General features: G+C 40.7%; 1 protein-coding gene across 2 annotated transcripts in view; it reads left to right on the top strand.

Annotated features, from left to right (window-relative positions):
- grk5 (G protein-coupled receptor kinase 5) overlaps positions 1-15,499 on the top strand; it is a 325,889-nt gene that overhangs the window by 196,553 nt on the left and 113,837 nt on the right. Inside the window, exon 4 of one of the 2 annotated variants that reach the window (XM_008119541.3) lies at positions 8,584-8,661. In XM_008119541.3, the coding sequence (XP_008117748.1) occupies positions 8,584-8,661 (78 nt within the window). Of the gene's footprint in view, positions 1-8,583; positions 8,662-8,715; positions 8,735-15,499 lie in introns of those variants that run through there. The other variant, XM_062975644.1, reaches the window with a different exon arrangement.

The following is a 15,499-nucleotide window of genomic DNA, read 5'->3' as shown; positions in this document are numbered from 1 at the left end:
GTGTGATGTATTTTCGGATGATGCGCGCAGATCCCAGTAGGGTGGCCCTTTGCAGTTGGCAGATCGTAATTTTGTCAATGTCTATGGTTTCCAAATGCCGGCTGAGATCTTTTGGCACGGCACTGGTTTCTGCCAGAGTCTCTGAAGTTCAATCTTGAGGTCCTGATAGCGGCTGAGTTTTTCCTGTTGTTTTTCGTCAATGCGACTGTCACCTGGGATGGCGACATCAATGATCCAAATCTTTTTTTTTTTCCACAACTGTGATGTCTGGTATGTTGTGTTCCAGAACTTTGTCAGTCTGGATTCAGAAGTCCCACAGTATCTTTGCATGTTCATTTTCCAATACTTTTGCAGGTTTGTGATCCCACCAGTTCTTTGCTGCTGGAAGGTGGTACTTGAGGCATAAGTTCCAATGAATCATTTGGGCCACATAGTTGTGCCTCTGTTTGTAGTCTGTCTGTGCGATTTTCTTACAGCAGCTGAGGATATGATCAATGGTTTTGTCAGCTTCCTTGCACAGCCTGCATTTTGGGTCATCAGCTGATTATAATAATAATAATTATTATTATTACCAACCCCCAGAGTTGGACAGGACTAGACTTAATGTCAGGGGAAAACCTTTATTTTTACTTTACTTTGTAAGCCTGGGGCCAAATGAACATTTGTTAGCTGCTCTAAGTGCCTCTGTGACTGAGGAGTAGGGTAAAAATTATCTAAATAAAAAATAAAATTATTCTACTTTTATTACTGTGACTCCTGGGTTTCATAGTTTGCCGAGGCACTAGAGCTCCTTGCCAAGGCAAGATGAAGGCGATCATAATGACCATAACAGACTTGGAACTCTAAGTAATAAGCATTCAGTTGAATCCCTTTTAACTTTTTGTAGTTCCTCTCCCCATTGGGGAAAATATGCCATTACTGGGTGATTAGTTGAGAAGACAGAAGAACATATACAGATTTATAATTATGGAATAATATATAAATAAATCCATTTAGAAAGAGATACAACCTGGATTCTAGTCATGTCACCTGGTACCCATTTCCACTCTTAGCTGTTCTGGATTTCCAACCTTTAACAAACAAACCCTGATGTATTTTGTTTGTGAAAACACATATACAAAAGGAGACACATAAGCATTATTGTGCCCAGTTGTTGTGTGAGAAATGAGTCTGCTGCAGCTTTTCAATGTATTTAGCCAGTGAATGAAGCCTCGGTCATGAACAGCATTTGCAAGGGCTTAAAAGGTTTACAGTTGTAGAGTGACCCATCCGTTGTCAGCAGAAGAGACTTCCTATGCTTTTGCAAATTCTGGGGGCCTGATTGGCAAAGGTCAGGTTGCAAAGCACTGACAGTTTGCCAAAAGTGGTTTGTGCACAGCATATGTCAAAAAGAGTTGGTCAGTAGATAAGAGCCTGCAGTGGGACAGACATATGCTGATATGAGAATACACTCATACATTTTCTCTCTCCCACGCATACAGACAACTTCTGCTAATGACATCAGGAGAGTACCATGGGCATAAGATGGACAGAAGAACATAATCCCTAAAGATATAAAACAAGATAGAATGTAGGCAGGACAATAATTTTTTGTCTCATAGCTCCCATTGCTGCTTGTGTAATAAACTGTGTAACCCTCTGCCTACATCTCCATTTTTAAAAAAATGTAAAAACTCAGCAAAATGCAAGGTAAGTCACAGGACTGAAATGCTTTGGTAGAAGTTAATTGTCACCACTATTACAGCCCAACCAAATGCCATCTGACAATGTCTGATTTAATTTTGCAGTTAAGACATAACAATAATAACTCCCCACTGAACTCATAGACTTAAAACATCCTTCCAGTTCAATTATTCAGATTTAAATATCCCCCTAGACCAATGATTTTCAACCTTCCGAATGCCATAACCCCTTAATACAATTCCTCATGTTGTGGTGACCCCCAACCATAAAATTATTTTTGTTGCTACTTCATAGCTGTAATTTTGCTACTATTATGAATTGTAATGTGAATATTTGATATGCAGGATGTATTTTCATTCGCTTGACCAAATTTGGAACAAATATCTGATACGCCCAAATTTGAATACTGGTGGGGTTGGGGGGATTTGGGAGTTGTAGTTACTGGGATTTATAGTTCACCTACAATCAAAGAACATTCTGAATGCCACCAATGATGGAATTGAACAGAACTTGGCACACAGAACTTCCATGACCAACAGAAAATATTGGAAGTGTTCAGTGGGTATTGACCTTGAATCTTGGACTTGTAGTTCACCTACATCCAGAGAGCACTGTGGACTCAAGCTGTGATGGATCTGAACCATGCGCCGAGCATGCCTGCTCTCCCTTTCCTGCTTGGAGTTTCAGAAACAGCCCTCCTCTTAGCTGAGAGGCCAGTCAATCATGGCAGAAGAAGGGCTTTTGGTGGGAGAATTCGCCATATCTTTCCAAAAAGGAAGAGAAGTACAGGCGGAGAGATCTTCAGCCTTCTCTGCAAAAGGGGTTCCTAAAACCATCAGATATATGTGTTTTCTGATGGTCTTTGGTGACCTTCTGAAATCCCCCTTGCGAGCCCTCCCAAAGAGCCCTGACCCCCAGGTTGAGAAACACTGCCGTAAACTTTTCCCAACCCAAATCTAGCACTCAACTGGATGGGAAAGCCTTGTGGTCCATTCCCTGTAAGCAGGTATATAACCTTTGCACTATTGCCATTTGAAAGTATAAAGAAGTCAGATTGGGATTGCTAACACAAAAAGAATCTACTTGTGTAATGAGATAATGGGCCCCCTGATGGCGCAGCGGGTTAAACCACTGAGCTGCTGAACTTGCTGACCAAAAGGGGAGCAGGGTGAGCTGCCCCTGTTAGCCCCAGCTTCTGCCAACCTAGCAGTTCGAAAACATGCAAATGTGAGTAGATAAATAGGTTCAGCTCTGGTGGGAAGGTAACAGCCACATGACCTTGGAGGTGTCTGCGGATAGAATCTATCTTGTGTTGTCTAAGGCTTTCATGGCCGGGATCACAGGGTTGTTGTATGTTTTCTGGGGTGTATGGCCATGTTCTAGAAGTATTCTCTCCTGACGTTTCATCCATATCTATGGAAAGCATCCTCAGAGGTTGCCTCTGAGCATGCCTGCCATAGATGTGGGTGAAACATCAGGAGAGAATACTTCTAGAACATGGCCATACAGCCCAGAAAACATACAACAACCCCAGAATCTATCTTGTTTGTAACTTGAGTACTGCCTGTAGTTGTAAAATTATATAAATGTAACTATGTTGCCTTGGCATTGAAAGCCTCACAGGCCACATAAAATGCAGTAGCGGGCTGGATTTGGCCTGTGGGCCTTGTGTTTGACACGTGTGCCATAGAGGGAGAATAGCAAGTCTTCTACTAATGCCGTTTATAGATCTTTCTCTGTGCACTCAAGGCTGTCCTAGGAAATACAGGTCAAGAGACACTCTCTCTTTGGAAAAGTGATTGGTAGAAATCTAATGAGGAAATGGAAATAATATTCTTCCTGTGGGATAGCTAAAGCAAGTCTTATCAAGGTATGAGGTAAGCTGTATTAGCCATCTGTGAAAGGTCATTTTCCGATGTCAGTAAAAGTATTTAAGTATCTTTTGTGCTTCTTAATTGAGCTGAATTAACAGTACTCCTCTCCCTTCAGTATTTTCCCCCACATGTTCCATGAGGTCTTTGTTTTGATGTCTCCTCCTTTTCACCCTCCCTTGAACTTGGTCAGCCCAGTACTGAGATTTGCACTGGGGAGAAAGGAGACAGGGTTATGGAGAGGCTGTGGCATATGGTTCTCAAAGGTTAAGCCACCTGATTCCCCCAACAAATGATCCTTGAAGTGCTCAGCACCTTCCAGAAGCCCCATTTTCTGCGTGGAGGAATGGGAATTTTCATGCCTGGGATTGGTGACAAATCGGTGGCCTGCAAATCGATAGTGAATTAACTAGTGCCAGAAATCAGGGAAGAACTGTGCAAAGATGTTGGTAGAGAAGTGTGCCGCCCATTACTTGTGAACTATCTAATTAAAAATAGCCCTTTGTTTCCTATGCATTCAGCAATTTAGGAAAGAGTCATTCTCTGTGGGAAATTAGCTAGTGGCCGATGAGATCGAGCCTTTCTCCATTTTGTAGCATGATTTGCATGAGATGCACATGATTTGAGATTATAGACAGGAAGGGTTACTTGGATTTGTATGACTCGAATATGGCAGAATGGAAGCCTAGGCACTTGTGGTCGAAATGGAATTAATTTAAACATTGTTTAAAGTTACCTGTAAACCAAATCCTATACGACAGTGTTTTTCAACCTGGGGGTCGGGACCCCTGGGTGAGTCACGGGGGGGGGGGGGGGTTCAGAGGGGTCACCAATGACTAGTATTTTCTGTTGGTCGTGGGGGTTATGTGTGGGAAGTTTGGCCCAATTCTATCCTTGGTGGGGTTCAAGGGCTCTTTGATTGTAGGTGAACTCTAAATTCCAGCAACTACAACTCCCAAATGCCAAGGTGTATTTCCCCCAAACTCCACCAGTGTTCACATTTGGGCATATTGAGTATTTGTACCATGTTTGCTCCAGATCCATCATTGCTTGAGTCCACAGTGCTCTCTGGATGTAGGTGAACTATAATCCCCAAACTAACAATGCCCACCAAACCCTTCCAGTATTTTCGGTTGGTAATGGGAGTTCTGTGAGCCAAGTTTGGTTCAATACTATCATTGGTGGAGTTCAGAATGCTCTTTGATTGTACGTGAACTATAAATCCCAACAATAACAACTCCCAAAAGACAAAATCATCCCCCCCCCCCCAAACTCCACCAGTATTCAAATTTGGGTGTATCGGGCATTTATGCTAAATTTGGTCAAGCAAATGAAAATACATCCTGCATATCAGATATTTACATTATGATTCATAACAGTAGCAAAATTACAGTTAAGTAGCAATGAAAATAATGTTATGGTTGGGAGTCACCACAACGTGAGAAACTGTATTAAGGGGCTGCAGTATTAGGAAGGTTGAAAACCACTGCTATATGACATTCTGAGATAGTTATAGAGCTGAATGTACACTGTGAAAGGTAGTGAAAGAAAGCAAATTGTGCCATAATTATTTGGTAATGATTTGTGTTAGACGAGGACATGATTTGCATTTTGAACTGTTTTGCTGCTTTGTCCTTTTCAGGTCTTTCTGTGGCTATACCCCCGCATCGAAGTTGAAATACAAACATTTTCTTTCCTATTAGTACTGCTTTGGATGTTAATAGTTCTTTAATCTTGCTGGTGCCTGCAATCCTGTCTTTGCAGCGATCATAAATTGTGACAGCTGAGATAAGCCTTCTGGTTTTCTAACCTTTTAAAACGAGTTCTTTTATCCATGTGGTTTTTTATTCTTTAAAATAGGTTCAAAAGAGTAGGTGTGGGAGGAGGGAAAAAATGCCTTTAAGATGCTATAAACATGCCTGCCGCTTCATGCTTTCAAGAAGCAAAATGACCTGTAGTCAGATAGTATCTAAATGGACAGGAAATTGGATGAAAGAACTTTGAAAACCCTTTTGTATTCAGTTTTATGGATATTTAATTGGTCCATCCCCATACAGTTATAATAGTGGAAGGTCTGTACTCATATATTTTCACAATCTGTGCATTCCTTATATGCAGCATAGCTATCTTAGAAGCTTATTTCACATTTTCTGGGTTTTTTTTAATGAAGTGTAATCTACTTCTAAAGTGTGCTGGCAGAAGTAACAACTGAATCCTTCTGTATTTATCTGAAGTGGTGGCTGAAAATATACTATCTTACTTTCATCATGGTGAGAAGTGCTTTTCAAAATGCCATAATTCTCAGTATATCTGAGAAGGCTAAATTCAGTTTAAGTAGAATAAACTCATTCAGTCATTGGGATTTATCTAAATCAGGGGTTCCCAAACTGTGCTCCATGGAACCCTTGGGGCTTTGCATATGATAGTGAGGGGCTCCGTGCTGTTTCCCACCTCTTCTTCTTTCCTCCTCCTCCTGAGAAATACAGAGAAATTAAAGTTTGGAGCTGTCAAAACAGCAGCAACAGAATTGTCATCCCAGGGCATAGACCCTTTTCCCTTCTCACTTCACTCACTACCCGGACACTTTTTCTTGCTGCCCAGACCCTTCTTTGCTTCCAATACCCTATTTCCCTCCCACTGCTCAGTGGGTGCTTTGATTGTGCTTTTCCTGCATGGCAAAAGGGAGTTGTACTGGGTGGTCCCTGGGGTTAATCCTATTACTGCTACTACTACTACTACAAAGGCTGGATGGCTGTCTGTTGGGAGTGCTTTGATTATGTATTTCCTGCATATTAGAAGGGGGTTGGACTGGATGGTCCCTGGGGTCTTCCACTGAAATACTCTTAAGTTTATGTTGGTTAAAATTGTTCTTAATTTTAAATCTTGTATTGTTCTTGCTTTCTTTTTCTTTTCTTTTTTTGGGCTTCAAATGAGATGTGTGCAGGTACAAAGGAATTTGTTCATGTTTTTTTTCCAGTTAGTTCACACAAGCATTCTCCATCCATCTCCTACTGGCCCGGCCTGTCCGTCAAATTTTAAAATTCAATGCGACCCCAGTGTCCAAAAGTTTGCCCATGCCGGATGTATTTCCATTAGTTATAATATAATATATAATATAATATATAAACATTAATTGGGGCTTCACAAGGAACTTTTGCTTCAAAAAGGGTTCAGCGGCTGAAAAACTTTGAGAACCCCTGATCTAAATGTTGATTCACCATTCAGAAATTGATTGAATGGGTGTAATCTATCTAGGATGGACTAACAGGATTCCAACCATAGTTTGAAATGGGGGAGAGGATCAACTTTACGAGGAAGCTGTCCCCTAGGATTGCCAAGTCCGAAGCATCCCAAGTCCAAAGACTTCAAGGCCAAAAGCACAGTTCAAAAAATTGCATACAGTATATCCTCAGTATCAGGGACTGGTGCCTGTGGTTTCATTTATCTACTACTAACAAAGTATAGCCTCTCTGGGCATTTTCTAGGTCCTCTAGCATGACTCCTTGGTATTCTTGAGCTGTAGCTCCTTTCTTTCAATAGAGTGCACTATTACCTGTGGTTTTGCACATCCATGCAGAGTTCAGAAACGTATTCCCTGTAGATATGGGGGTCATAATATATTAATATTCAATACTAAGTTATCCAAACTCTGCAAGAACACAAACAAGCAACACACTTTCTCAACTCTGAAAATTTTGCCAACACAGAAAATAGCCTATAATACCTCCTTCAAAGCTTTTTATTTGGAAGCACAAAGTAATGGACAGATAGAGAACACAACATGATGTTCTTGGTCTGAATTTTTCCCATTTACCCTGAGAAACCCACATTTGAACATTCAGTTACTTATATCCTTCAGGAGCTACTATTTGACCTCCAGATGTTTAGAACTTCAACTACTGAAATTCCTGAGTATTGGTCATGTTGACTGGGGCTTCTTGAAGCTGGCTGAAATTTAAGATATCTAGAGGACGCAAGTTTGAGATCCTCTGCTTTACAGCACTGTCATTTCGTGCCCTGTTTAGTACCTCCTTTAAAGCTAATTTGCCTTCCAACAGACTTTTAGAAATGAGGAAGGCTTTTTTGCCAGTGACAGTCAAAATATTGTCCTCCCAGATTCAAGGGTGATTTTTGATCTTATCATTTTAACTACTTTGAAGTTATTTGCATTGTTTGCTTATGAATAAAGTTGTCAATGTGTGCATGTCTGCTTGGTATGGAACATACAGATTCTGGTACCTGAAACGTTTGTCTCCTGAACTTCCACCCCATAGAACTGCTTTGAGTTCCCAAAAGTTTAACCGTAGCTTATAGAAACAATTTGTGGCTGAGATTTCCATTTCAAGAGTATTCATTATTTAATAAATGGATGTTAAAGGCTGTTAGTAACAAATGTATTTAAAGGATGGAGTAAAAGACCAAATATTTTTTATGCTCTAACAAGAAGCTGAATTCTAGGTAACTGATAGGAAAGTTGGAAGCCGCCCTGAATCCCTCCGGGGAGAAAGGGCGGGTTAAAAATAAACATTTATCATCATCATCATCATCATCATCATCATCATCATCATCATCATCATCATCATCATCATCATCTAGTATTTACAACCAAGCCTTCCAATACAGTTGTATCTTCTCAGGTTCATGTGTTCCTGTTATTCCTTGCCTTCAAATTGTTATGCAGCCCAAAGGTGACACTTCAATAGGTTTTCTTTGGCAAGATTTATTCAAAAGGGGTTGCCGTCTTCTGAAACTGAAAAAGTATGACTTGCTCAAGTGGGTTTCCATGTTTGAGAGGGGATTGGAACCCTTGGAAAGAAGAAGCAGCTTCACATTTTACTGTATACCATATTTTTCCCCCCTGTCTCAAAGCTGCTATTGGATTTTTTATATTTTTATACTAAAACAGACTAACCTGTCTATTTGAATAAATACCTATAGATTATTCTCCAAATTTTTTGAACGCAACACACTTTTCTGTATGCTATGAAAATGACACAACTGAATAGCATTTCTTTCTTTTCTTTTCCAGGCAGAATATGAAATTACTCCAGATGCAAAACTAGGAGAGAAAGGCAAAGAAATTGTGATGAAATACCTCATCCCAGAGGTAAGGAACACCTGAAAAGGTAGTACTGAAAAAAAATGCAGCTACCAGCAAGGCAGGGCAAAGAAGGCTGCAGGTAGGGAGATTAATAACTGTTCACATCAGAAATGTTGAAAGGCAAATTGTCTTGAGATTGCATTTATTCAAAATAATGAAATATCACTCTTCATTTACAAAATCCTGAGAAGGTATAGAGTTCCCATTGAAAAAAACAAATTAAAGTAAATTGCAAATAAAAATCAGTACAAGTATCCAATGATTCAGCCATCTACAGCTTGAATTTTTTTTAATTCCAAAAGGCAAATTTTGATATGAGGCAGGGCATTGTGGACAAGCATACATATGCGGACTTGTTCTGCTCCACAGTCGCACAAGGTGGAGGATTCTTTCAGGTGGTGCCATTTTGCCAGGTTGTCTTTTGATCAGCCCACTCAACTTCTGAGTGGAACTTCCTCGGACTTCCAAGTTGCCCATTCTTGGTTTGCCCCTGGAGGAAGACCCTTGTGTGGGGGCCATCCAGTTGGGATTTCTTGGTTTAGCTGCCCAGAGTGATACTCTTGTTGTTGGTGGGAGAACATTAAGAAGGATGGTGGTTCTCATGAAGCTTTTCCTTGATTTGAGTCTGCTGGGAGGAGGCTGATAGTCATGCAGAGGATAGCTTTCACAGTGTTCAACCTGATTTCTCTTCACAGTTAGCAGCAACTTTCCATCGCACATTGGGGGTGGGGGGGGGGGGGGTGCCAGCTAGCTTGTAACGTTTATCAGCAGGTATAAGTTCAAGATATCCTGTGATTATTCTCCATATTTCGTTCAATGCCATGTTCACCTGCTTCGCGTGGACAGACTTGTGCCAAACTGGACAGGCATACTCAGCAGTTGAGTAAGACAAGGTCATTGTATATTATAGGACTTGAGCATCCATGTATTTTGGTATCTATGGGGGGGGGGGGACCAAACTCCAGAGGATATTAAGGGCCCATTGTATTTCTTCCATACTACACCAACTTAGAATCATAAAACCATAAAGTTGAATGAGACCACAACATCCAGTCCAACACCTTGCCATCAGAGAACTCCCACGAGATGGTCCATCCTTCTTCTGTTTAAAACCTCCAAAAAAGGAAACCTCAAGTACCCCTTTTCCATGGGGGATATGTTCCAAAATCCCCTGTGGATATCCAAAACTGTTCATAATACCAGACACTATATTTTGACTACCTTTGGTCCAAAGCATACCATAGAATCGCCTGGTGGACTAAAAGAGATCCACAAACACATCCCGATGGGGTATGGGGACACATTCTTTGAAGCATGGCTAAGTGAAACCATTATATCAAATCCTTGGATAAGGGGACATATTATACAAAACTCCGCAGTAAAACCATCTTCTATTCAAGGAGGAATCCCATACCTGAATAACTACGCCAGTTCTCTACTGCACCCATTCTTTCGGAAACCATATCCATGACAAATGGATTCATAGCAATAAATAACCCTTGCTGTTATACATGTAAATATACCCTGCTCTTCAAAGAAAACCATTCCCTCCATTTGAACTCTTGGCTTATGTGTCAAGTTAATATTCTCTTCATTCGGACCATGTTGACAAAAGCTCCTTGATTAGCATTTACAATTTTACTTCTGACAGTTATTCTCCCCCAGGATGGAGGCAATTTCTTATTTTTCTTACAGGAGCAGAAATGTAGCCAAAATTCTCTGCTTCTCTGCAACAGTCACTGATTTCCTTTCACTCTGAATTAGGTGCCATTACATATCAGTTGGCTCAAATACCAGTATTTATCAGATCTTTGAGGCAACGTGACAGCGTTTGTCAAGCATCTACTCCTAAAGTGCATTTGTCTTTGGTACTTTGTGTTAGGAATAGCATATGTACGAGAAGTATATCCACTAGATGGCATTCCTAGCAGGATGCAAAACATCACTGCTATGGTTAACCATAGCTGTGAGAATTAATTTTTTTGGTCTTCCACTCATTGTAGAAAACTCTGCACTAAGCAAGAAATACTATACAAATGATCCTAGAGTAAAGCAAAATATCCACCCAGCCATGCTTCCAGTGATAATGGCTTGAATTCCTTTTCAGCAGAAATGTATTTGACCCTAGGAACAATGTGTTACCTTTTCTTTTCTCTTTTTTAAAGTGTCCCATTTAAATTTTAAATGATACAATGTTCTTGGCAGGGGAAAGGGCAGATTTTTTGCTTTGTTTTGTTTAGTCAACAGTTTTCCTACTATAAATTTTTCACTAGTTTAAGTTTTCTCTCAGGGAGCTTTGTGGAACCTGTTTTCACTTATTTAGTCTGGCTAGTGTCAAATGCATGAGGGCATTGCAATGTGTAGCCGCTACCCATTCATTATGAGTGCTAAAGTATGAAACTCAATCCAGTTTTTGTTTTACTGAGGCAGTGTTCTAATTCATAATGGAAAGTTTAACTTAATGAGGGATCTGGGCTTAAGCTCAGTAAGGACAAATTGCCTACTTTCCCTCAACATTTTCCTGATGATTCACTCGGCTTACTTTCTCTTAGGATGCATCTACACTATAGAATTAATGAAGTTTGATACCACTTTGACTGTTCTGGCTCAATGTCATAGAATCATGGGAGATGATGTTTGATAAGGCAACAGCCCTCTTTGGCAGAGAAGGCAAAACATCTAATGAAACTACAGTTCCCATGAATTCATAGCCTTTAGCCATGGCAGTATTCAAAAAGATAGCTATGACAAAAGGCAAAGAGATAGTTGTGTCAAAAGTCGTAATGGTATGTTATTTAATTGTTTCAAAGTTGTGTCGTTGGAGGTATTCATGGCCAGAATCACTTGGTTTCTGTGAGTTTTCCGGGCTGTATGGCCATGTTCCAGAAGCATTCTTTCCTGACATTCCACCCACATCTATGGCAGGCATCCTCAGAGATTGTGAGGTCTGTTGGAAACAGCAACCCACTGTTTCAAAGTTCATAGTGCTTATTTCAGTAGAACGCAATTGTCTTTCTGAAGTTTCTTACACATAACAGAATCTCCACTGATGGTGTTCATTCCTGTCCAATAAATATAATCATAAAGGCTGAATTCAATCTGTTAGAGCTGCTTGATGAACAGTACTTGCATATATATTGATATAACAGGTCTGTACCGTCCATTCCCTTAGCCTACTCTGGTAGGGACTGACAATTGGATTTCACACTCGATTTTCTTCATATACATGACACGGCAGCTAACTGGCTGGATCTGAATATCAACGGAGCAGATTCTCATTCATACTCTTGTTCAGACTTCACAGGTTTAGTTGTGTTTGTGTGCCTTTTGTATGGTCTTTTCATGAAAGATGCTAAGACATGTATTTCAGTTTTGTCTGTCTGTAGGAGGCAAACAATAATGCTGAACACTTAGTCAAAAGGCCTAGGGAGAACATTGCATGTGAATTTTTAATGTGATGGGTTTTTTAAAGTATTGTGTTAAAAGTTCGGAGCAAACATTTCATTCTGGTCTCATGTATTAATAGCATCATTGCTGTCTTAAACAGCAACCTAACTGTCAAGCAGCAGAAAGTGGCTGAAAGAGAATGTTTAGTGCAGAATAAAAGTCAGTCCTTCTTTGAATCTCATTTTCCACCACACACACACATATAAATGAACCATCAATATAAAGGCAAGAAATTGTATTGCTGAAGTAGGCAGGTACTATAATCTCAATATATCTGGAACGTTGCACTCAGTAATTTAAAGAAAGAGAGTCTTTTTACTGACATTTCGAAGTTTGAAAATGACATCTCACATTCCAAAATTGCATGTTCCAGTTCCACATAGCACTTTGATTTTCAGGTTAGTTCAGCTGCTGCTTTAAAGAACTAGGATTTACTAGAATCAATATTCTAAAAATATGAAAATATCTCAATTTCAGTCTTGTTAGGTTTCTTCTTCATTTCATTCCCATCTTGTTTTGCATTGGATTCTGAGCCTTTAGGTTTAATTCTGACACTGAAATCCAGACTCATTTGAAATTTGTTTTCCCAAATGTACATATTTATTTCATGATTGACCTGAACTTCTAAGGGAGCTTATAATTCCCCCCCTCCCCAAAAATTTTTTGGTGCATTTATCTGTCTGCATTTTAAGAAATTGTCATTGCTTTGTGCTTTTCGTAGCTTGCTGGTCTTATCTTTTAAATGTATTGCTGTTTTAAGTGGAATTGGGTCAATTTTACTGCTATTAATTTAAACATTTTGTATTTTGGTATACTTGTATATTGTTGCACTATTGAGTGCTGTTTGTGAGCCACTCTGAGTCCCTTCAGGGAGATGGTGATGGAATTTTTTTTCATGTCAGGAGCGACTTGAGGAACTGCATATCACTTCTGGTGTGAGAGATTTGGCCATCTGCAAGGATGTTGCCCAGGGGATGCCTGGATGTTTTGATGTTTTACCATCCTTGTGGGAGGCTTCTCTCATGTCCCTGCTTGGGGAGCTGGAGCTGACAGAGGGAGCTCATCTGTGCTCTCCCCAGATTCAAACCAGCAATCTTCAGGTCTGCAACCCAACATCAGGTCAGCAGTCCTGCCAGCACAAGGGTTTAACCCATTGCGCCTCCAGTGGCTCCCGGTGGTGGGATACAAATAAAGCTATTATTATTTATATTTTTGTGCATGTATGGAGTCCTGGAACTGATCCCTCATGGATACCAAGGGACAACTGCGATGAGGAGATCAAAGATTTGGATGATCTCTCTGGAAATAGGGATCTGTGCCAGACCCAAAAAGAGGGTTGCGCAACACCTGGCGAGCTTGCGAGAAGCAAAATAAAGATTTCCCTATTCCCAATAAAAGGCTCACCAAGTTTGAGGCAGAGGTCACAGAGTTTATTCTGTTCCAGCTGGAGCAGGATGATGGCAGCAATAAGTTGCAAGGAGAACCGGTATGCCATTACACAGAAAAATACACATTTTATACTTTTACAGTTTGAATTTCCTGCTCCCGCCCCACCTGGCTGGCTCCTTGCTGATTGGTCAGGGGAGCCTCTGACGTCAGGAGGCAGGAGGAGCAGTCTGGGAGCTTGCACGCCTCATCTAATGGCAGCAAGATCCCCGCCTGTGACATCTCTCCCTTGTTGGCCAATGGGAGAGATGGAGGTGCAGCAACAGGAGAAACAAAGGCAAACATACGTTGATGACATAATTTATGAGTGACCTTATGTCAGGTCCTTTGTCAAGCGGTCTGGCAAGAGCCTCAGGCCCTGCAAGCTGGACCTAGCTATTGATACCTTGATTGCAACAACAAGTCCCTTGGATGGGAATCTGACATCTGAATGCCAGTCCTATTGTCAAAAGAGCAGCAGCAAAGGAAATCTTGATGGGATTATAATGATTCAGAATCCAAGGAAGGAAGATGGCTTTGTCTGGACAGCTGTGGCTTACCCTTGCCTCCCCACAGAGGGGGTAAGCCATTTAGGTGAATGATTAGAATGTCCAAAGGTTTCTTCATTCTCAAATGGTCTGGCCTTGCCCTCCGAGATTTGAGAAGAAGACCATTGTTTTATTTTCCAGAGGGTGATCATGGTAATCCATACTTGTAGTACATGTTCTGAGGCATCCTGATGGTGCTCAAGTCAGGATGGTGTGCTGGTCAAAAGTTCGCATCAGGGTCACAGTGCTTCATGCTTCTTTTATAAGGGGCAAGATATCATAAAGTATAATAATAAAAATAAAATAAATTTGATAGGAGATACATGTGTGGTTCACAATGGGGGAGAAACATGAGATCCGGCATCCCCATGTATTGGGAGACAAACACAGGTAGACCTGTGAGGTGTGCAAAGGGCTTTGATCTCCTTTGTGTTTCTCATGGGGGAGAAATAAAGGAATCCCAGAGGTTGTCCAACAGCCCAGCAGGTAAAAGGGCTTTTTGGGGTTCCCCTAGAACTGGGAGATGATACATGGGGTACATGCAAGGAAAGGGGAAAGGGGTCTCTGATATCTAAAAAGTTCATAAGAAGACATAAAAAGACATTTTAGATCATGTTGCCCATGCTCATTCATAAAAAGGCAGCTCATTCATGAAAGGGAGCCAATACATTGATCAGGAGGCAAATCGGTTCTGGACCACCTCGGCCAAGCCGTCTGTGATCCGCGGCTCGGAAAGGGGTTTATTGTTAATTTTTGGTTATTGGAAGCAGCCTGCGAAAGAGCTCCTTTTGCAGGCAGGGAAGTGAAAGCAGCAGCGGATACAATTTATTACTCTGAGTTAATATGCAACAAAGGACAATGGAGCCTGAATGGAAAGAGGCTGCCTGTGTTTTTTAGCTACTGTAAGGGAGGATCCAATGTATCTGTGCGACTGAAGTCTATTTGGAAAGGAAAATCAGGATTCCTGTGAGCCTATGGAACTCCTGGCAAAAATCAGCTGTGTGCCAAAGCAATGTGAGTGCAGGGGCTTGTGTGCTCGATATCAACTGTATGTCAATATAGCACAGACCTAAATCTACTATATATCACTTCATTTGTTTTATGAAAGACCAATTCTTTCTTTGTGAAAGATCTTTATGAAAGAAATGAAGGCATTAAAATGATTCTGAGTTCTCCCAATCAAAAGGCGCTGGGCACCAATTCCAGATTTCATTTCATTTCATTTCTTTACAGTTTTCAGAAAAAGACAGCAGAAGTAGTAGAAAAACAAAAGAGGGTTGCAAATGAGGCATAGCTTTATCTTGATACCCCTTCACATACATATACTGACCAAATACCCACCGAAAAAGTCTATAAACAAGACAGGATAGGCAGATGGACAGATCAATAGACAGACAGAAGTTTAGAGACTGCCTGAGTTAATT

This window comes from Anolis carolinensis, chromosome 3, assembly GCF_035594765.1.
Source record: "Anolis carolinensis isolate JA03-04 chromosome 3, rAnoCar3.1.pri, whole genome shotgun sequence".
NCBI classification, from domain to species: Eukaryota; Metazoa; Chordata; class Lepidosauria; order Squamata; family Dactyloidae; genus Anolis; species Anolis carolinensis.
The sequence above is the reverse complement of the archived record's forward strand: the minus strand, read 5'-3'. Positions and strand labels throughout refer to the sequence as shown.